This window comes from Chiloscyllium plagiosum, chromosome 39, assembly GCF_004010195.1.
Source record: "Chiloscyllium plagiosum isolate BGI_BamShark_2017 chromosome 39, ASM401019v2, whole genome shotgun sequence".
In the NCBI taxonomy this organism is placed as follows: Eukaryota; Metazoa; Chordata; class Chondrichthyes; order Orectolobiformes; family Hemiscylliidae; genus Chiloscyllium; species Chiloscyllium plagiosum.
In genome coordinates this window covers 3,389,058-3,412,781 of record NC_057748.1, presented here as the reverse complement: position 1 = coordinate 3,412,781, position 23,724 = coordinate 3,389,058, and the positions used below count along the sequence as shown (strand labels likewise).

General features: G+C 45.5%; 1 protein-coding gene across 1 annotated transcript in view; it reads right to left on the bottom strand.

The window, feature by feature from the left end:
- The window catches only part of LOC122542002 (SH3 domain-binding protein 1-like), a 58,150-nt gene extending 43,562 nt beyond the window's left edge, over positions 1–14,588 (bottom strand). The window contains exon 1 of the mRNA XM_043679295.1: positions 14,399–14,588. Within this exon, the coding sequence (XP_043535230.1) occupies positions 14,399–14,454 (56 nt within the window). The 5' untranslated portion in view covers positions 14,455–14,588. The remainder of the gene's footprint in view (positions 1–14,398) is intronic.
- Positions 14,589–23,724: the final 9,136 nt, after the last annotated feature.

The following is a 23,724-nucleotide window of genomic DNA, read 5'->3' as shown; positions in this document are numbered from 1 at the left end:
CCATGGGCACCCGCATGGGCCCCAGCTATGCCTGCCTCTTCGTTGGATATGTGGAACAGTCCATCTTCAGCAGCTACACTGGCACCACCCCCCACCTTTTCCTCTGCTACATCGATGACTGTATCGGCGCCGCCTCGTGCTCCCACGAGAAGGTTGAACAGTTCATCCACTTTACTAACACCTTCCACCCTGACTTCAAATTTACCTGGACCGTCTCAGACTCCTCCCTCACCTTCTTAGACCAGTCCATTTCTATCTCGGATGACCAACTCAACACAGACATTTACTATAAACCGACCGACTCCCACAGCTACCTAGATTACACCTCCACCCACCCTGCCCCCTGTAAAAACGCCATCCTATATTCCCAATTCCTTCACCTCCGCCGTATCTGCTCCCAGGAGGACCAATTCCACTACTGAACAACCCAGATGGCCTCCTTCTTTAAAGACCGCAATTTCCCCTCCGACGTGGTTGACAACGCTCTCCACCGCATCTCCTCCTCTTCCCGCTTCTCCGCCCTTGAATCCCGCCCCTCCAATCGCCACCAGAACAGAACCCCACTGGTCCTCACCTACCACCCCACCAACTTCCAGATACATCGTATCATTCTTCGTTATTTCCGCCACCTCCAGACAGACCCCACCACCAAGGATATATTTCCCTCCCCTCCCCTATCAGCATTCCGGAAAGACCACTCCCTCCGCGACTCCCTCATCAGGTCCACACGCCCCACCAACCCAACCTCCACTCCCGGCACCTTCCCCTGCAACTGCAAGAAATGCAAAACTTGCGCTCACACCTCCCCCCTCACTTCCCTCCAAGGCCCCAAGGGATCCTTCCATATCCGTCACAAGTTCACCTGCACCTCCACACACATCATTTACTGAGCAGGTGTTGCTTGCTAGCCCTGTTGATGACACCTTCCATCACTTTACTGATGAGAGCAGACTGATGGGGTGGTAATTGGCCGGGTTGGTGGTGTACAGGACCTTCCCGGGAATTTTACACATTTTTCGGTGGATTAGATTAGATTAGATTACTTACAGTGTGGAAACAGACCCTTCGGCCCAACAAGTCCACACCGACCCTCTGAAGAGAAAACCACCTGTTCCCCTACATTTACCCCTTCACCTAACACTATGGGCAATTTAACTTGGCCAATCCACCCTGACCTGCACATGTTTGGATTGTGGGAGGAAACCGGAGCACCGGGAGGAAACCCACGCAGACACGGGGAGAATGTGCAAACTCGGTAGATGCGAGTGTTGTAACTGGAATGGAACAGCTTGGCTCAGGGAGCGGCAAACTCTGGAGCACAGGTCTTGGACAATTTCATTTTATTCATTCATGGGATGAGGGTGGTGCTGGTTAGATCAGCAATTAATGCCCAATCCTAACTGTGAAAGGTCAATACCCATTGCTGTGGGTCTGGAGTTACATGTAGGCCAGACCAGGTAAGGATGACAGTTTCCTTCCCTAAAGGACATTAGTGAACCAAATGAGATTTTCCCACAATCACCAATGGACTCACGGCCATCATCAGACTCTTAATTCCAGATTTTTATTGAATTCCAATTCCACCATCACCAATCAGCAGGATTTAAACCCAGGTCCACAGAACATTTCCTGGGTCTCTAGATTAACAGTCCAGCAATAATACCACTAGGCCGTCACCTCGCGACCAGGGAGGATTGCTGGAATATTGCCAGGGCCCATAGCCTTTGTAGTACCCAGTGCCTTACCATCAGTGTCCGCTAACAAATAACATTTTACAGATTACACACTCAGCCCTTTCATTTATAAACGTGCATATATTGTCTTTGCAAAACTAAGAAAGCTTAACTTGAATACAAGTAATTACATGCCACAAGTCAGATTGGCAAGGTTTAAGTTTCACAAACCTAACCATTCATCATCACATTTTAATGCTATTCTCTTAACTCTGTAAAGACTGTTCCAAATATATCCACAGTCCAATTGTGACTCTTTTCATTAGAGTAGGCCTAACTCCATCTTTAAATTCACTTTCTAAACAGCTACTAGCAATTTGCATTAATAATATCAAAATGGCTGTATTCATCTCTGTTTTCTGATCAAGATTCCTTTTGGCACTTCCAAGAATATTATTGAGATGTTCTATGTATGCATTTTCTACCTCTGGATAAAAATTGCTGGAAAACCTCAGTAGGTCTGGTAGCATCCGTGGAGAGAAATCAGAGTTAATGTTTCGGGTCAAGTGATCCTTACTTAGAACTGATCTTCAGTTCTGGGGAAGGGTCACTTGAACCAAAACGTTAACTTTGATTTCTCTCCACGGATGCTACCAGACCTACTGAGTTTTTCCAGCAATTTCTGTTTTTGGTTTCTGATTTCCAGCATCTGCAGTTCTCTCGGTTTATTTTGTCTATGCCTGTTGGCTTTGATTGCTCGACTCTTTGAGATCTTCCACTTTCTTTTCATTCCATTCCAAACATGTCTTATTCATTCTTCCTGAGCAATGTCAAAGACTTCTTCGTTTTGGAATTTTAATTTCTAAGAAGTTTACTCTTTCAGGAAATTAATGAACCAAATCCTTTCACAGCCCTCGGGTGTTTTCCCCACACATCTCTGTTGATAGTTGCATACTGTTAATGGGTCCTTTAAGTTAAAACTCCCACAACACCAAGTTATAGTCTGAAAGGTTTATTTGGAAGCACTAGCTTTTGCAGCGCTGCTTCATTGGGTGGTTGTGGAGAATAAGACACAGAATTTATAGTCAAATGAGTACAGTGTTGTGGAGCTGTGATGATACATTAAACAATTTTAGATCAAGTCTTTCATCTTTTCGAATGGGATGTGTTGGTTTCTGTTCTTTGATATGGAAATCCTTTATATTTGCAATGGAAAGCTAACCAGCTTCGAAAGCTTCTACAGTTCTAAAGGAGAGCCTTATCCGACTTGAAATGTTAACTCTGTTTCTCTCTCCAGATGCTGCCATATCTATTGAGTTTCTCTTGCATTCTCTCTGTGCTTGTTTCAAAATCATCTCCCTTCCTCCCTCAGAACAGATTTTTGTCATTGTTTTGATTAAGAGCAGATGAATAAATCTGCACTGAGGAAGTGTTGTTCTCTTTAACTGCTTTTAAGGTTTGAATCTTTCCTTCTACACTGCACACTGTCTCTTTTTCACTCAACAGATTGCAACGGAATTTAAACTTTTCATTGCCCTTTTCACAAGGAAACTCCAACAGACCGTAAGTTTTGTTTTTTAATTCTGCACTCAACTAATTATTCTGATCCATCAGCAATTCCAGTTCCTGTTCACGTTGTTTTACATATTACTTTATATGGACTTATTCACTCAAAGTTATCAAGTTTAATGCGGAAAACTGTCCCGTCATATTTGCTTCTGCAAGTATATGACGAAGACACCTGACTCATACTGAAGTGTTCTCCCCAAGGCTTGCTTTCCATTAACAAACTCATCTCTTGTGGATGAAAGTTGGTTCTCCCCATCCATCAGGCTTCCCTTCAATTACTCATTATTAGCTTCTCGTGTTTATCCACAGTAATCGTGGCAAATTCAACACAATCCAACAACTGCTGAAATCTAGTCATTGGAAATCAAAGGGAAAATGCAGGAAAGTGGATGTGAGGAATGTCAGATCAGCCACGATCCTATTGAATGGTAAAACAGGATCGAGGGGCCGAATGGCCCTATTTCTTACGGTCTTAGGTTACTGTCTGTGCTAGCCATGTCATTATCCAATATAAAATCTATAGATGACTGATAATACAAACCAATAGATAAACTGGGAACAAAAGTCTTTTCCCTGGAGTGGGGCAGTCCAGAACTAGAGGGCATAGGTTGTCCATCACCCCACACAAACCTGAACAAGTTGAAAAGTTCTTCACCCGAAAGCTTGTGATTTCAAATAAACCTGTTGGACTATAACCTGGTGTTGTGTGACTCCTGACTTTGTCCACCCCAGTCCTACACCGGTACCTCCATATCGTGTTTCCACCGCAACAAGATAGAGCACGTTCATGCTAATTGTTGCACGCAGCACAGTAAACCAATTATGCATTCTCAGATAACCGACAAGAATGAAGGGGATATAGCTCAGTACAGTCAAGGGACCTTTCTTTGAATAAAGCTGAAATGAGTCAGGTTAATGGAGACTATAGAGGCTTTATCTCGAAGCGAGAAGTAATCCCGTACTCCTCCGTCAAAAACAAGTGAACAAATCAAAATTTGTAAAGCGCTGGGACTGTTCAGTCACTGATGGTTGCTAATGATATGATTTGTGTTCCAGATAGTTTGATGAATGACTTGTTCCCTTTCAAAGAATTAAATTGTGAAGAAACTTAGTAAATGTGGGAATTAGAATCATAGAATCACAGGTATGTACAGCACGGAAACAGACCCTTCGGTCCAACCCATCCATGCCGACCAGATATCCCAAACCAATCTAGTCCCACCTGCCAGCACCCGGCCCATTTCCCTCCAAACCCTTCCTATTCATATACCCATCCAAATGCCTCTTAAATGTTGTAATTGTACCAGCCTCCACCACATCCTCTGGCAACTCATTCCATACACATACCACCCTCTGCGTGAAAAAGTTGCCCCTTAGGTCCCTTTTATTTCTTTCCCCTCTCACCCTGTACATACCTGTGATTCTATGATTCTAATTCCCACATTTACTAAGTTTCTTCACAATTTAATTCTTTGAAAGGGAACAAGTCATTCATCAAACTATCTGGAACACAAATCATATCATTAGCAACCATCAGTGACTGAACAGTCCCAGCGCTTTACAAATTTTGATTTGTTCACTTGTTTTTGACGGAGGAGTACGGGATTACTTCTCGCTTCGAGATAAAGCCTCTATAGTCTCCATTAACCTGACTCATTTCAGCTTTATTCAAAGAAAGGTCCCTTGACTGTACTGAGCTATATCCCCTTCATTCTTGTCGGTTATCTGAGAATGCATAATTGGTTTACTGTGCTGCGTGCAACAATTAGCATGAACGTGCTCTATCTTGTTGCGGTGGAAACACGATATGGAGGTACCGGTGTAGGACTGGGGTGGACAAAGTCAGGAGTCACACAACACCAGGTTATAGTCCAACAGGTTTATTTGAAATCACAAGCTTTTGGATGAAGAACTTTTCAACTTGTTCAGGTTTGTGTGGGGTGATGGACAAAGGATTTCTCTCACACAAAAGGTGTGAAGGCAACCTTACAATCATCAGCCAGCCTGGCTGCTTGCCGAGCTTTTGAGACATTTCGGTTATCCGTGTCTATACTTACAATTGTAGGGAGCAAACTCCTAAATTCTTCAACGTGAATTACTTCCCTGAGGTTCTTACTTATGGAATCTACTTTAAGTGTCCCCATCCAATGCATCAACAATCACAGGTACATCATTTCACCTTGCCAATCTCTGATCTACTCAGACTACTGCTGTAGGTTTTGAAATTTCTACCTACAAGGGACCAACTCATAAGCATTGAAGAATGTTGTTGGCTCTTTCACAATGTGACAAAGGCACCTCAGAAAGCAATTTCATGGGTGGCACGGTGGTTAGCACTGCTGCCTCACAGCGCCAGGGACCTGGGTTCAATTCCAGCCTCAGGCAACTGTCTGTGTGGAGTTTGCACATTCTCCCCGTGTCTGCCTGGGTTTCCTTCGAGTGCTCCGGTTTCCTCCTACAGTCCAAAGATGTGCAGGTCAGGTGAATTGGCTATGCTAAATTGCGGAGAAAGTGAGGTCTGCAGATGCTGGAGATCAGAGCTGAAAATGTGTTGCTGGAAAAGCGCAGCTGCCTGACCTTATGCTAAATTGCCCATAGGTGTAGGGGAATGGGTCTGGGTGGGTTGTTCTTCGGAGGGTCGGTGTGGACTTGTTGGGCCGAAAGGGAATCGAATCTAAACTTTGTGGGCTTTGCCTGAGTAGCCTTCAGCTTTCTGTGGGCCACTACATTTGTTTGCAATTAGAATGAACGAAATGGAAATTGCCTCGACGTCCTTTTCTTGGAATGCTGCTATTGCTTGTGCAAGTTTAAACAGTTCTGCTGTCATCCCACAGTGTCTTCACTGAGCTCAGCAGAATCCTCTGTCAGCGTTAGCATCAGAGGACTCTTTACAGTTCAAACAGATCAGATCTTGATCCAATTGGCTTTGTATTCCTTTTGCTCTAACTTATAAGTTTCTAACTTATATGTTTCTCGTGACGCCCAGTTTAGGGTCATCCAGCTCCTGACCTCATTACAGCCTTGTTTCAAACATGGACCAGAGGGGAGGGGAGAGGGACAGCCCTGGACATCAAGGCTGTATTCGGAAGAGTGTGGCCCTCGCAAAACCGGAATCAATGGGTACTGGGGGCAAACTCTCTGCTGGTTGGAGTCATATTAGGGAGATTTAAACAATCCTTAGATAAGCACATGGATGATTTTGGGATAGTGTAGGGGGATGAGCTGAGAATAGTTCACAGGTTGGTGCAACATCCAGGGCCGAAGGGTCTGTTCTGCGCTGTATTGTTCTATGTTCTGTGTTCTATACCTGTTAAATAGGAAGATGGTTGTGGCTGTTGGAGGTCAGTCATCTCAGCTGCAGGAGATCCTCAGAGGAGTGTCCGAGGTTCAACCATCTTCATCTTCAGCTACTTCATCAATGACCTTCCCTCCATGATAAGGTCAGAAATGGAGATGTTCACTGATGATCACACAATGTTCAGCACTATTCATGACTCCTCGGATAATGAAGCACTCCATGCCCAAATGCAGCAAAACCTGGACAATATCCAGGGCATGGGCAGACAAGTGACAAGTAACATTCGCACCTCCCAATTGCCAGGAAAGGAACATCTCCAATAAGAGACAATCTATTCACTGTCCCTTGACATTCAATGGCATCATCAGCACTCAATTCCCCACAATCAACATGCTTAGGGCTACCATTGACCAGAAATTGAACTGAACTTGCCACATAAACACAATGACCACAATAGCAGTCAGAGGCTGGGAATATTGCTGAAAGAAACACACCTCCTGACTCCCCAAAGCCTGTCCACCATTTACAAGGCACAAGTCAGGAGTGTGATGGAATACTCCTCACTTGCCTGGATGGGTGCACCTCCAACAATACACAAGAAACCTAATACCATCCAGGACAAAGCAGGCTTGATTAGCACCACATCCACTCCCTCCACCACTGGCACTCAGTAGCAGCAGTGTGTACTATCTACAAGATGCTGTGCAGAAATTCATCACAGATCCTCAGACAGCGCCTTCCAAACCTATGACCACTTCCATCTAGAAGGACAAGGGCAGCAGATACATAGGTTCACCACCCCCTACAAATTCCCCTCCGAGCCACTCACCATCCTGACATGGAAATATATCGCCGTTCCTTCACTGTCGCTGGGTCACAATCCTGGAATTCCCTCCCTAAGGGCATTGTGGGTCAACCCACAGCACATGGACTGCAGCGGTTCAAGAAGGCAGCTCACCGCCACCTTCTCAAGGGGCAACTAGGGACAGACAATAAATGCTGGGCCCACATCACATAAATAAAGAAAAATCATCAAACGGGTGATTTGGTGTGGGTTCATTAAAAAAGAGAAATGATTTCTTAAAAATAAAATGAAAAAAATGAAGTTTTTTTCTCCTTCCAATGGGCTTCTCTCTTTAGCTCCAACCCTGGCAACATCCTTGTAAATCTTTTCTGAACCCTTTCATGTTTAACAACATCCTTTTTGTAGCAGGGAGACCAGAAGTGAACACAATATCTCAAAGGTGGCCGAACTAATGTCCTGTACAACTGCAACATGACCTCCCAACTCCTGTACTCAATGCGCTGACCACTAGATTAGATTAGATTTTAGATTAGATTACATCTAATCTAAAATCTAATCTAATCTAGTGGTCAGCGCATTGAGTACAGGAGTTGGGAGGTCATGTTGCAGTTGTACAGGACATTAGTTCAGCCACCTTTGAGATATTGTGTTCACTTCTGGTCTCCCTGCTACACTAAAGGCAAGCATACCAAATGCCTTCTTCACTCACCTCAAAGTTTGTCATCTCAGATATATACCTTTCCTCTGGTGCACAAGAAACTTGTATTGGCATGTCCTTTCTTTATGGTAACTATTGCTCTCATTTCCAAATACTCATGTTCAGCTATAGGCTTGGTGTCATGCATATGTTGAAGAAAGGCTTATGACCGAAACGTCGATTCTCCTGCTCCTTGGATGCTGCCTGATCTGCTGCGCTTTTCCAGCAACACATTTTTCAGTCATGCATAACCCTCCATATATTTGAGATTGGGGGGGTTGCACTGATTTCTTTTTAGTGCCACTCCTCCACTAGCCAAACCAAATTTTCAATTTAACCAGTTTGATGATCTGACCTACTACACAGTTCAAAGACGGTATCTGGTTCAATATTAAAATCAATTCAGCTAGGTTTCTTTAGAATAACAGGTTCAGTACGAACAAAACTTTCATAAACAAACTGGGTATATGTTGTCAAAAGAAAAATAACATACTCTAAAATTCCAAAATTAACATGAGGCAAATATGGGGACCATAACCATGGTCAATCTCTCACACAACGCCCATTAAATAGCAAAGAGATGGTTTGTTATAGATGACCTCAAAGCTTTTCATGTTCTGGTAGTTCATTGTACTTTCCTGAGACTATGATTTCCTAGATTCTGGAAACTACACTCCAGCAGGTAATCACAGGCACAACTCAAGTGTTCTTACAGATAAAGCTAGCACTGCCCCTGGATTTTCTCAGCTGCTCTAATCTTGCTCAGTTGCAGTACACAATGACTAAATGTGGAGCCTCAGCACCCACTCTCTGCTGCACACTCCTACTGGTGCCCTACAGCTTCTTCTGAACCCTAACACGCAGTGGCTTGCTCATTCCTGAAAGTTCTTCCTGGGTTCTGAGCTATCCAACAGCCCTTAACTACATATTAAACACCATCTACACACAACCAACCAGATGAATTCTGAACAACAGTCATTTTCTGCATGAAACCTCCCTCTGTCCCTGTCTTCTAACTCCCAGTGGCTCTGACCCATGAACTAATTTACAACGACATCTGAACTGTTTTGTGGGGTCTATTGAAAACCTTGCAACAAGACCCATCCCTTTGTCAGTCAGAAGCAAACCTTTGGAACTGTAGAATCCCTGAAATGTTACAATGTTCGCCAATTACTGGCTTCAACAGTGAACACGTTGCATATAACAAAAAGAAATGCAGGATTTCATCAGCTTTGATTTTCAGGGACCCTAATGGAGGGGTACCATCCAGAGAATAAATTTAAAAATCACACAACACCAGGTTATAGTCCAACAGGTTGATTTGGAAGTACAAGCTTTTGGAGCACTGTTCCTTTGTCAGTTAGCTCGTGAGGTCAGGTCACTAGCTACCTGATGAAGGAGCAGGGCTCTGAAAGCTAATGCTTCCAAATAAACCTGTTGGACTGTAACCTGGTGTTGTGTGATTTTTAACTTTGTCCACCCCAGTCCAACACTGACACCTCCACATCCAGAGAATAGAGGCAGCCATTGAAAGGGAATCTTTTCAGCCAGTGTCTTATGAGCCAATGGAGTACTGCAACTGGAACATTCCTTGGAAGGGTTTGGGATAAGCATTTGTAAAGGAGGAACATGAGGAATTTGGTTGAAATGTCAAAGATATAGGAATAGAGCGGGAAGCTCCAGCAGAGAGGCCTGGGCTGAATGACCTAATTTAAGGTTGCAATTGAATTCAGGGAGTGAGAGAGAGGTATCCAACTGGAAATATATCAAAATTAACTTGAATAATTCATCAATTCTTCACAACCATTTTGCAGGATTCCCCAGGCTGAAAAGAACAAACATTTTTTTCTGCCGCTCTCCAAACCACAAATGGCAAGTTGATGAATTGCAATTGAAACAGAAGGTTGCTCATAGATCACAATAGCCTGACTCTGCAGCAGCATGTGGTTGAAGCCGGGATACACTCCCGGGGCTGGGGGATAGGTACCTCAGGGCTGACCATGTGTGTACAAAGACCTTCTGCTCGAGCCACACTCTGATATTGGCAGCTTCAACATCATTTTGGAAGCAAGATGGAGAGGTGAGGGAGGACAGCCCTTAAAACAATGGCGAGGCAATTAACATGAGCCTTTGCTTTTGGTCAGGGAAATTCTGAGGCTGGGGAATTTAGGACCTTGGTGACACTGAACTCACCACCAGGATTTATTAAAGGAAGTTCCCAGGGCCATGCCCTGCTCTGATATTGATTGCTCCTCCACAAAAGAACCCTCACCAAGATGGCGGCTGGCACACTTCCTGTTTGGGAATGACCTTACATGAGCTGTCCACTGTGTCAGACCTGGAAGTGATGGAGGGATTCCGTAATCTCACTGCGATAACCCCTTAAGGCCCACAGGAATCACTCATTAATTTACCTGCGGAGCTGGTTGTGTAGGAGATCCCTGACTGAGCTGGAACTCATCACCTGAGTCCTTTATAAAGCAGACTCAGGGCCCCTCTTCCGCAGGAATGTTCATTCCTGGGCATCCTTGGAGAGGGAGCATGCAGTGCCATCATTGCTCTCAATGCCTTTAGAGAGAAGTGGGCACCACAGGGAATACAGAGCTTTATCTTGCCCACCCACCTCCAGTTTGATTGAGTTGCTTAATAGGCACTGAATGGAAATATTGACCTGGCGAAAAGGCTGTTTTACTGGTGGGGTTTTGTAGTTAAAAAAGAACATGGTGATTTTGGCAGTGGGAAAGATGCTCAATTGTGTTTGATAGTACTTCTGGATATTAAAATTAAAAGCAGACTCAGCTTAGACTTGTTTGGTGCTGTGGTAGTGTTTGTACCTCTGGACCAGGAGGCTCAAGTCCCACCTGCTCCAGAGGTTGTGTAATAACATCTCTGAACAGGCTGATTAGTTTAAGAAAATAAAGCAGACCAGGGGGTCGGGGGTGGGCTCATGTGCCACTGTGGTAGCGTCCCTACCTTCGAGCCTAGGTGCCTGAGGTTCAAATCCCACCTACTCCAGAGGTGTGTCATGACATTGCTGAACTGGTTGAATGGAAAGCACTTATTGTGGATTCCTGGGGTGGTGTCTGATTAGCGGCGGTCGGTGCTTGGTAAAAGTTAATTCAAAAAATACCCAAACAGTGCAATCTGGGACACTCTATAAACTTATACAGACACTAAATTGATAGGAAAAGCAAAGCAGAGCCCGTAATGCATCTGCAAAACTGTCTTTTCTGGGCTGGGTCTAGCCTTTACACGCTAGTGGTAGCCTTATTTTAATGTTCACCAGTATACGATGCTGCTTTCCAGTTGGGTTTCCTGAGTTATTGCACTCATGCAGCAGAATGTGATGGAAGATTTTGACTGTCTGACCTTCGCTACATTAGTAGACAGTGTCCACCCCAGGTCACCATTGAGGCATTTCCCCAGTTGTCCACACAGCAGGCATTCTGGGATGGATGCTCTCCTGATACTGAAAGAAGAAGCGTCTGTGTTGCAAAAAATGTCAGGCCTTGCAAGGCAAACCTTGCATTTCTTTAGCATTCTACACAACCACAAAGCATTTCACATTACTGCACACGACAAGATTTCACAAACAGCAATGCGATCGATAAAAATAGGATCTGTTTCAGGGATGGTTGAGATTGGGAGATAAATATTGACCAGGACACAGAAGGAAATCTACAGGCTGTTCTGCTGTAACACGACAGTTGTGTTCATCTGCAATGTCATACTACAGAAAATCATGCATAGATTGCTATAGAAAATCACTAAATCCATTCAGTAGAAAGTTTGCGTTCTCCAAACAACGTCCACAATTCGTCAATCAAATTATAGCCAATGCGTGCCGACGAAACTCAATAGCTGGACAACCTCCACTCTCTTTCTCTATGATGATGTGGAGGTGCTGGTGTCGGACTGGCTGGGACAAAGTCAGAAGTCACATGACACCATAATAGTCCAACATGTCTCCCTGATACATGGACATAGGTATATACACACACACACACACACACACACACAGACAAACACATACACACACACACCGTTCACTGCATGGAATGTGTATTTGAAATCACAAGTTTTCAGAGTAAAGTAAACATGACGAGGGAGCAGTGCTCTGAAAGGTTGTGATTTCAAGTAAACGTTTTCTTTGATGACAGTGGGAGTTGTCACTTTGAGCGAGATGGTAGGTATGATCTCAACTTAAGGTAACATCCTACACTCTTGAAACTGGATTGGGCATCCCCAGGATGCAATGGCCTAATGGTATTATCACTAAACTATTAGTCCCTATTCAGGTAATGGCAGATTGTGGAATTTGAATTCAGTGAAGAATATGGAATTAAGGGTCTAATGATGACCATGAAAAAATCGTCAATTGTCAGAAAAACCCATCTGGGTCACTAATGTCCTTTAGGGCAGGAAACTGCCATCCTTACCTGGTCTAGCCTACACATGACTCCAGACCCACAGCAATGGGATTGACTCCTAACTGCCCTCTGGGTGATTAGGGACGGCAATAAATGCTGGTCTAGGCAGAGATACTCACATCCTATGAGTGAATGGCTTCACCCCAAATTCTCATGGTGAAAGGTCAAAGGTCACGGGCAAAGAGTGGGAACAGGGGTCTGATTAGCCATGATCATGTTGAATGGTGTGAGCAGACTCGAAGGGCTGAATGGCCTATTTGCTATGTTTCTATGTCTCATTTTAGAGAGGAACCCTCCCACACACAGACAAACACATACACACACACACCGTTCACTGCATGGAATGTGTATTTGAAATCACAAGTTTTCAGAGTAAAGTAAACATGACGAGGGAGCAGTGCTCTGAAAGGTTGTGATTTCAAGTAAACGTTTTCTTTGATGACAGTGGGAGTTGTCACTTTGAGCGAGATGGTAGGTATGATCTCAACTTAAGGTAACATCCTACACTCTTGAAACTGGATTGGGCATCCCCAGGATGCAATGGCCTAATGGTATTATCACTAAACTATTAGTCCCTATTCAGGTAATGGCAGATTGTGGAATTTGAATTCAGTGAAGAATATGGAATTAAGGGTCTAATGATGACCATGAAAAAATCGTCAATTGTCAGAAAAACCCATCTGGGTCACTAATGTCCTTTAGGGCAGGAAACTGCCATCCTTACCTGGTCTAGCCTACACATGACTCCAGACCCACAGCAATGGGATTGACTCCTAACTGCCCTCTGGGTGATTAGGGACGGCAATAAATGCTGGTCTAGGCAGAGATACTCACATCCTATGAGTGAATGGCTTCACCCCAAATTCTCATGGTGAAAGGTCAAAGGTCACGGGCAAAGAGTGGGAACAGGGGTCTGATTAGCCATGATCATGTTGAATGGTGTGAGCAGACTCGAAGGGCTGAATGGCCTATTTGCTATGTTTCTATGTCTCATTTTAGAGAGGAACCCTCCAGGCCACTTACTGAGGCCCATTCGTGCCAGCCCCACAGTTGTTTCAAGTAAGAGATACTCCTTTAAATATTGAAGATGCACCCAACCCAGACAGATATCTGCTTTTCTATTCCTTGACGCTGGAACCCAAAGAGATGGCGATCAGCTCAGTTGGAATGAATTGGGAACATAGTCCATTGCTGCCCTTAAACACTCACAGGGCACCTCAAAGAGTCGGTTTCACTATATCTCCATATCACACAGGGCTGTGAAGGTAGCTAGAGTCACATGGGGGGATGTAAGCAATAGGGTGAAGGGAAAGTAAGGCCATAAGGCCCATCATGTCCATACTGGCTAACAGATCCCACGAAACCTTCCTGAATTGGGAACACAGTTTGAAAAAATCAAGTCTGCCAACTGACTTTCCCAATCAAACTGGGCATTTTTAAATTCTTGTCCACCGGACAGACTGACCCACCAGCCAGTTCTGCGGTAGATTTATCACCAATCTAATCATCATCATCACCCCTGTGCTCCACACCCCCTCCAACCCACACAGTGACTCCACACTGTTATCTCAGTATCAGGAGCATGTGTTAATTTAAGATGATGCCAAAGCAGGGTCTGACGGGGAAGGAGGGGAGGACAGTCTTGTGGACCTGCAGAGTATTAACCCATTTGTACAGTTAAGGCACTGTGACAGAAATAAAACCAGCAAAGGAATTAACCCCATTGTCCAACAACCTCAGCTGTACACAGTCAAACAATGTATTCCTGCAGTTTTTACTGTCCAACTGCAGTCAATGTCTTTATTTAATTATAACAAGAGAGTTCCCCTTGAGTTAAACGTATTGACGAGCCAGTTACTTCCTAATTTGAGTATTGCAAAACCAACAGGCAAAATGCACTTTAAAACTCTCACTTATGGTTCTTACCTGTTTACAGTATGATTCGCTAACTGCAACATCCGATTAAACTGTTTCTTCATCATTTTCAAATCTGTTCTGTTTTTTTATAAATATGTAAGGGTGTGTGTGTGTACTTTAGTTCAGTTAGACTTGGAGCTGCTGCTGTTACTGCACGGTCCATCCAGTGGGAGTGAGCTCAGCATTTCTGTTCCCTCCCACAAGCGGTGAAAACGAAACTTCCCTTAAAGCCACAGTCTGATGTTTCTAAATCACTTTGTGATGGCAACGTTAAAGTCGGCATGACTTTTTACATCCTATCGTTCTGTCCTTGATGGTGGGCGCTCCTCCACATTGGCTGCACTGCCTGAGGTTTGCTCTTAACGGGTATCTCCCACCAGGGCTGTGCCTTCCCACATCCTTCTCTCTGTACACTCCACATCCAAATACATTGCTATCATAGGTCTTGTGGTAACGTAAGGAGGAGGGGGAATGCGGGAAATGCAAAGTGGGACAGCTGATTTTGGATGTGGAGGTGCCGGTGTTGGACTGGGGTAGACAGGGTCAGAAATCACCCACACCAGGTTATAGTCCAACAAAGGCTTTTTATGAAATCACAAGCTTTCGGAGCGCTGCTCCTTCATCAGGGAAACAAGCATCGCTCTGGAAGCTTGTGATTTCAAACAAATCTGTTGGACTGCAACTTCTTGGTGTGGTGTGACTCCTGATGGTTGATGTGAACAGAGTGACTGCTCAAGTTTCAGATTTGGGTCTCCAAGGCCTCTCTCACCCACTGGATTAGGCCGTTAAATCCTCTCAAACCTGTTCCACAACCTCAATTAGATCAGTTGACCCTTAACCCAGTTTGTAGAGTGTGGTGCTGGGTAAGCACAGCAGGTCAGGCAGCATCCATGAAGCTAGAGAATCGACGTTTCTGGCAAAAGTCCTTCTCCTGCTCCTCGGATGCTGCCTGGCCTGCTATGCTTTTACAGCACCACACTCTCCACTCTGATCTCCAGCATCTACAGACCTCACTTTCTCCCTTAATCCTGTATATTGACCAGAATACAAATTATCAGAGGAAGTGGTGGAGGCTGGTACAATTACAACATTTAAAAGGCATCTAGATGGGTTCAAGAATAGGAAGGATTTAGAGGGATATGGGCCAAGTGCTGGCAAATGGGACGAGATTAATTTGGGGATATCTGCACGGCATGGATGTGACAAACCCAAAGGCTCTGTTTCCATGCTGTGCATCTCTATGACTCAAGCACGTACTTGTGGCACAATGGTAGTGTCCCTGCCTCAGAGCCAGGGGGCTTGGGCCCAAGCCCTGTTTGCCACAGAGGAGTGTCATACATCTCTAAACAGGTTGATTAAAACAAATACAACCCCAGGCTGTCGTGGTCTTGTGATGCAGGAGTTAGTCACTATTTCAACTCCCACTAACAGTCCCTCCCTCAGGGGCATTGTGGGTCTACCGACAACACACAGACTGCAGCGGTTCAAGAAGGTAGCTCACCCCCACCTTCTCAAGGTGGCAACTAGGGAGGGGGCAGTAAATGCTGGGCCCAGCCAAAGATGCCCATGTCCCATGAGTGAATAAAATAAAAGGAATTACTACACCGCGGTAACTGTAACCCCAGCTTCCTGCAAAGTTCCAGAATTCCCTCCATAAACACTTACATAAGAACTAGGAGCAAGAGGAGGCCATTCAGCCCCTCGAACCTGCTCCAACATTCAACACAATCGTGGCCGATTTCATCACAGCCTCAGCTCCACTTTCCTGTCTGCTCTTCATAACCCTTGCAATTGTTACTAATTAAAAACCCTTCAATTTACTCAATGTCCCAGCATCCACCGTACTCTGGGGGAGTGAATTCCACAGATTCACGCCCCTTTGAGAGAAGTAATTCCTCCTGATCTCTGTTTGAAATCTGCCGCCCCTTATCCTAAAAACTGTGACCCCCTGTTCCAGATTGTCCCACATGAGGGAACATCCTCCCTACAGCTACTGTGACAATCCCCTTTAGCATCTTATAGACCTCAACTGGATCCCCTTTTTCTCTTTAAATATGCTCCTGTAAACCCTACTTCTTGACCCTCTCCTAATCGTCTCATATGGTTCACCGTCAAATCGACACTCCTGTGATTGACAATAGTACTTTTTGACTGTGTTAATAGTTGGGTTGGTTATATTGGTTGGCTCAGTGACTAGAGTGTCATAGCGAGTAAACCCAACAGTGTAGATGTCCCAGCATCCACCGTACTCTGGGGGAGTGAATTCCACAGATTCACTCCCCTTTGAGAGAAGTAATTCTTCCTGATCTCTGTTTGAAATCTGCCGCCCCTTATCCTAAAAACTGTGACCTCCTGTTCCAGATTGTCCCACATGAGGGAACATCCTCCCTACAGCTACTGTGTCAGTCTCCTTTAGCATCTTATAGACCTCAACTGCATCCCCTTTTTCTCTTTAAATATGCTCCTGTAAACCCTACTTCTTGACCCTCTCCTAATCGTCTCATGTGGTTCACCGTCAAATCGACACTCCTGTGATTGACAATAGTACTTTTTGACTGTGTTAATAGTTGGGTTGGTTATATTGGTTGGCTCAGTGACTAGAGTGTCATAGCGAGTAAACCCAACAGTGTAGGCCCAATCCTCGTCTGCTCGTGGTAGGTTGTGGAGCACCTGGCTCCTCAACTTACCCCCAGCTTGGATCGAGTTATCCCCAACTGTCTTGCCCTAATGCAGAGAGACACCTCTGGTGCTTTGTGTTCTATGGCTCCTTACACAATGCTTTGTAAATTACTCTCATTAAATGCAAGTTGTTGGTGGTTTTTAATAATGCATTTTAGGGATTTCAAACTTGATGTGAAGAATGTTGAATTGAAGGAGATCAATCTCATGGGCACAGAACCATGGTGGCTCAGTGGTTAGCACTGCTGCCTCACAGCCCTGGGGACCTGGGTTCGATTCTGGCCTCAGATAACTGTGTAGAATTTGCACGTTCTCCCCGTGGCTGCGTGGGTTTCCTCTGGGTGCTCCATTCCCTCCTTCAGTACAAAGATGTGCAGGTTAGGGTGGATCGGCCTTGGGAAATTGCCAATAGTGTCCAGGGATGTGCAGGCTGGTTGCGATATTCACGTAAAATGCAAGGTGTAGGGAGGTGGGTCTGGGTTGGATGTTGTTCTGAGGGTTGGTGTGGACTTGATGGGCTGAATAGCCTGCTTCTACTCTGTTGGGATTCTATGATTTGCAAACTGTTTGTCACTCAGCCTAATATGAGCAGCATGCACATACTGAACACCCTGTGCTGATGTTTTCAGGGTAATGTGCATTGCTATGCTGCAGACAGGTGTTGCACATTGCTCCACAGGACAAATATAGGGCACTATTCATTTCCTGCAACCTTTTGTTGAGCTGTACATTCAGTGTGCCACCCTTATTTTCGTACCAGCTATGTTTCAGTCGGTTTCTCCCTTGTCTCTGATGTCGGAACGGTTGCAGATTCACATCCCACTCCACCATCTGGAGCATGAAGACATCTCAGCTCTGAGTGCAGTCCGGTTAAAGGTGCTGTCTATTGTTTGAGACGTTAAATAAGGTCCATGTCTCCTCTCTCCTATGGATATAGAAGATCCTATTGTACTATTTCACTGGGATGCATGGGATGTATTGGCTTGATATTTATTTATGAACCAACATCAGGAAGAACAGAAGATCTGGTCATTTTAACAAATCTGGTTGTGGGATCCTATGCACAGTTGAAGCTATATTTCCTACGTTCCAGAAGTAACTACATTGCAAATTACTTAATTAGCTCTTGTAAGCTTTGGAACATCTTGAGGGGCTGTGAAAAACAATATTGAAATGCAAGTCTAGTTTCCCTTTGGTGTGTTATCATGCAAAATATACAAGCTGCAAAATGCAACAACAGCAACTTGCATTCATGTGGCACCTTCAAGATATTAATGCACCGTCAATCAAAATCTGGCGATGTAAATTTGAAACAGAATGACATTTGAACAGGCTTGGTTAAAGAAGTAGGTAATAAGCCGCATTTCAAAGATTTAGATTTAGAGTTTATTGTCACGTGTATGCAAGTACAGAAGCATTGGACACCATCCTAGTCTCAAGGTACCTAGGGACAAAATCTTAGGTACAAAGTAGTAAGAGAAATGAGAGTTAAACAGTTAAGCATTACCTTCATGGCATATGTAGAAAAGTAAAGAAATAGGTAATAGTTAACATTAAAGCCTTTTATAGTGTAAATTAGGAAAATAAAGGGATAAGTTAAAAGTTCAAGTCTTTGATGAGACCTCTGCTTATCTTGCTCTCTAGGAGACCTCAGCTGTCTATTCTTGATACCGCTGCCTCAGATATCATCACTGCTGTTAAAACTCCCCCCTCTCTGATCTCCCTGATGCCTTGCGAACATGCCTGGGCAGGGGGAAGGGAGTGAGCGAGAGAGACCACCTCAGATATCATCAGTGCTGCTGAGACTGCCCCTCCCTCTCCGATCTCCCCTGGTGCCTACTGGGCAGGACCCACTCTCACACTGAGGCGAGCTGACGAGAGACAAGTCAACATATCACCGAGAGACCGGGATGAAACCCCACCATAGGGGGAGGTGAAGAAATGCCAAGAGGGGGAAAACACCAAAAAAGGGGAAAGAAAGAGAAAAAAATGAGTTATGAACAGATGGTGTGGGGGTAGCTGAGAATCTGAGTTTGGAGGGAATTACAGTGATAAGCAGGGGGGAAATGATCAATGCTGACTGACTGGAGGCACAGGCTCGGGCTCCTTATGTTTCTGAACTGTCACTACATTTGCGTTCCTTGGAGTTTCTCTCTAATTTCCTTCTCTGCTTCTTTGAAGGCCATGCTGCCTGCTGGGATATGGTTCCACAGTGAGTCCGCCATTTTTATTTTTTAACACAGGCTGGCTGTTCCACAGTGGGGTCGCACACAACCGAGGCCAAATGAAATCTTCACCCAACACTCCGTTCCCTCGAGTCCAATTGGGAGCAAGAACCTGACAGAGGGTTGTATAGGATATTGGAGAATCATTATGAGACAGAAAGCAGCCATTCGGTCCATCATGCCTGAACTAGTGCCATCCTTCTCCCTTGAATCTTGAACATTTTTCCTTTCCACATATAGACTCCCTTCTGAATGCTCCTCTCGCCTCAACCACTCACTGCGTGATCAAGATTCCCTCCTGTTACTTTTGTCACTCATCATGTTAAAGTTGTGTCCTTTCGACCTTGACCTTTTTCAGACAGAGAACACTTTCTCCCTGTCGACTGTCTCCAGGTCCTTCAGGACTTTGAGAACCTCCATTGAATCCCACCTCAACCTTCTTTTCCCAAACGAAAATGGCCTTCATGTCACCAATCCACCTTCATAACCGAGGTTTCTCGACTGTGGATTCTTGTAAATCTTTTCTGCATTCTCTCCGATGCCTTCACATCCTTCCTTCAGCGCAGTGCCCAGATCTGGATGTAATACTACAGTTGAAGCTGAATGAGTGACCTATGTCCAAGATGGCAGTGGAGTAGATGCTCCAGCTGGAGTTCATTCACTCTGCCTGTTCTTCCTCCTCTTCTCTTTGTTTTCCTCTTAGTGTTTTTTTGCTTCTCCTCTCCAAGCCTCTGACGGCTGGCCACCTCCCGGCCTGACGCAGTGACCTCCCGTGGTGACCTCCTGGCCTCCTGTAGTGGCTTCTGGACTTGGAACGACAATCTCCCGGCCTGGCACAGCGGCCTCCTGATGTGGTGTAGCAGCTATTGTAGCAGCCTCTCAGCCGGTTTCCTCTCCCCCTCGAGTCCCCTCAGCCCGGTATCCTCTTGGCCTGGTGTCCTCTCGGCCTGGAGTCCTCTTGGCCTGGTGTCCTCTTGGCCTGGTGTCCTCTCTCCCCAGTGTCCTCTTGGCCTGGTGTCCTCTCGACCCGGTCTCCTCTTGGCCTGGTGTCCTCTTGGCCTGGTGTCCTCTTGGCCTGGTGTCCTCTCTCCCCAGTGTCCTCTTGGCCTGGTGTCCTCTCGACCCAGTCTTCTCTCGGCCTGGTGTCCTCTCGCCTGATGTCCTCTCGGCCTGGTGTCCTCTCGGCCCGGTGTCCTCTCGGCCCAGTCTCGTCCTCTTGGGGTGTCCTCTTGGCCCGGTGTCCTCTTGGCCTGGTGTCCTCTCGGCCTGGTGTCCTCTCTTCCCGGTGTCCTCTCGGCCCAGTCTCCTCTCTCCCCAGTCTCCTCTTGGCCCGGTGTCCTCTTGGCCTGATGTCCTCTCGGCCCGGTCTCCTCTCGGCCTGGTGTCCTCTCGGCCCGGTCTCCTCTCGGCCTGGTGTCCTCTCGGCCCGGTCTCCTCTCGGGCCGGTGTCCTCTCAGCCCAGTGTCCTCTCAGCCCGGTGTCCTCTCGACCTGGTGTCCTCTCGGACCAGTCTCCTCTCAGCCTGGTGTCCTCTTGGCCCAGTGTCCACTCGACCTGGTGTCCTCTCGGACCAGTCTCCTCTCGGCCTGGTGTCCTCTCGGCCCGGTGCCCTCTCGGCCCAGTCTCCTCTCAGCCTGGTGTGGTATGGAGCCAGGGCCTGGTGGAGACTGGAGACCAGGCACTAGTGTGCTATGGGTTGGAAGGCCATAAGCAGTACCTGGTAACTCTGTGCCTAAGATGGTGCTGTAACTGGAGATATATAAAGTTTTCATTGTACTCATTGAGTATTTGTGACAATAAAGACTAATTCAGATACAAGATCAATAACACCTCCTGGCTCTTGTAATCTTGGTTAATAAATCCGACTGTTCTCAGCTAGAACAGAAACAGCCCAACTGGTCCATATTGCTGTTGCATCTTCATTCAATCCTTCTCCTGTCTTGCCTTATCTAAATCACCACTGGGTCTATTTACAGGCAGTCAGAGAGTCATAGAGCTGTACAGCACTGAGACAGGTCCAACTCATCCATGCTGACCAAATACCCTAAATCAATCTCGTCCCACCTGCCAGCACCCGGCCCATATCCCTCTAAACCCTTCCTATTCATATACCCATCCAGATGCCTTTTCAATGTTGTAATTGTACCACCCTCCACCACTCCCTCTGGCAGCTCATTCCATACACGTACCGCCCTCTGTGTGAAAAAGTTGCCCTTTTTAAATCTTTCCCCTTTCAGTCCCTGGGCTATGAATGGATTCTGGCCCTGAGTTCAGTTGTAAGTCTATTTGAACGTAAGTTGGAACATGGCACAGTATAAAATATCTGATTGTAAGTTTGAGCGATCGCCGGCACAATGGATCCTTAAAATTAAGAGTAATATGGGATCCCACTTGTAAGTCAGGCAATTTCAAATCACGGAGCCCCTGTATTTCCTTCTCCCTCAAATGTTAGCCCAGCTTCTCCTCAAATAAACAATACTGTTCACTTCACCCCCCCCCCATCTGATGTTCCTCCTTTCTGGCCCAGGGAAAGGGAAATGTCCCTTGGCTAGTAAGCTATCTGTGATCCATGACAGGGTATTCAGTGAGATAAGTGCCTTAAAGAGGAAGTCTGATCATGAGGACTGCCACATGATCCCAAGTTCAGTTAAAGGGGAAATTCCTCCATCGATCTGATGGTGATTGTCAGTGCTACATGGTTCCTGTTTTGTGTGGATGTGCCAGGCCATGTAAATCGGCTTGGGAGCAGTGATTTTAAACTAAATTCTCCTTCAGGGTCCTGCGACTCAATGATACAGTGAGCTGTACCCCTTACAGGGTATGACTATCTCTGGCAAGGCCAGTAGCTAATGCCCATCCCTAATTGCCCATTGAGAAGGTGACAGAGAGCCACCTTTGTCAATCGATTGGACTGGCTTACCAAGTTAGTTAAGAGTTAACTCCTGGAGTCACATGTAGGTCAAACCAGGTAAAGACTGTAGATTTCCTTCCCTGAAGGATATGGGATGGGTTTTTTATGTCAATCCAGTGGTTTTGTGGTCATCATTTCGGGTAGTAGACATTTTTAAACATCAGATTTATTCAATTTGTTGAATTTAAACTTTTGGTGTGATTTGATCACATCTCACCAGATTCCTGGATTAGCAATCTATAAGTAACCCCTGCACTAAATAACCCAGAATCTGTAAATAACCCCTATACTAAATAAGCAGTCTAGAAATAAGACCTATACTACCTTCTTCCTAGTGGAACTGTTTGGCCAAATATTCTACAGAACTGACCAGCCAGAGCTCCTGACTTTATTTGTTTATCTAATTATGTAAAGCCCAGATACTTAACAAATTTTCACTGCAGAAATGGACATGGCTGAGACAGATCAGGAAAAAGTTAAAGTTTGGTTCTGCCGGACAGGAGCAGCATGGCAGCGGTCTGGTGGGGATGGGCTAAGGGGATGGGGTAGGGTAGGGGCGTCTACAGAAATGATTTGGAGGAAAATGTGGCTGGTCTAATTACCAAGCTTGCAGATGATACAAAGATTGGTGGAGTTGCAGATAGTGAGGAGGATTGTCAGAGGATACAGCGAGGTGATGCATTTTGGAAGGTCAAGTACAGGAGGAAATTATATAGTGAATGGCAGAACCTCTAGGAGCATTGATGTGCAGGGGGAGCTGGGTGTGCAGGCCCACAGATCACTGAAGGTGGCAGTGCAGGTAGATAAGTGAGTAAAAAAGGCTTATGGCATACTTGCCTTCTTTGGAAGGGACGTTCAGTATAAGGAGAAAGTGAAGACTACAGATGCTGGAGAGTCAGAGTCGAAAGAGTAGTGGTGCTGGAAATGCACAGCAAGGCAGGCAGCATCCGAGGAGCAGGAGAATTGACGTTTTGGGCATAAGCCCTTCATCATTCCTATGCGCGAAATATTGACTTTCCTGCTCCTCAGATGCTGCCTGACCTGCTGTGCTTTTTCAGCGCCACATTTTGTGGCATTGAATATAAGGACAGACAGGTTATGCTGCAGCTTTGTAGAACTTTAGTGAGGGCACACTTGGAATATTGCGTACACCAGCTACCAGAAGTATGGATGTTTTGGAGAGGGTGCAGAAAAGGTTTACCAGGATGATGCCTGGTGTGGGGGATTTTAGCAACGAAGAAAAGATGGATAGACCAGGTTTGTTTTCACTGAAACGCAGGAGGTTGAGGGACGACCTGATAGAAGTTTGTAAGATTGTGAATGGCATGGATAGAGTGGGAAATATAAGGATTTTTCCCAGGGTGGAGGGGTCAATTACTAAGGGACACCGATTCAAGGTGCAAACTTTGAAAGAGATGTGTGAGGAACATTTTTCACACAAGGGGTGGGAAAAGTGCCTGGAACGCGCTGCCAGAGGAGATGCTGGAAGCAGACACAATAGCAGCATTCACGATGCACCT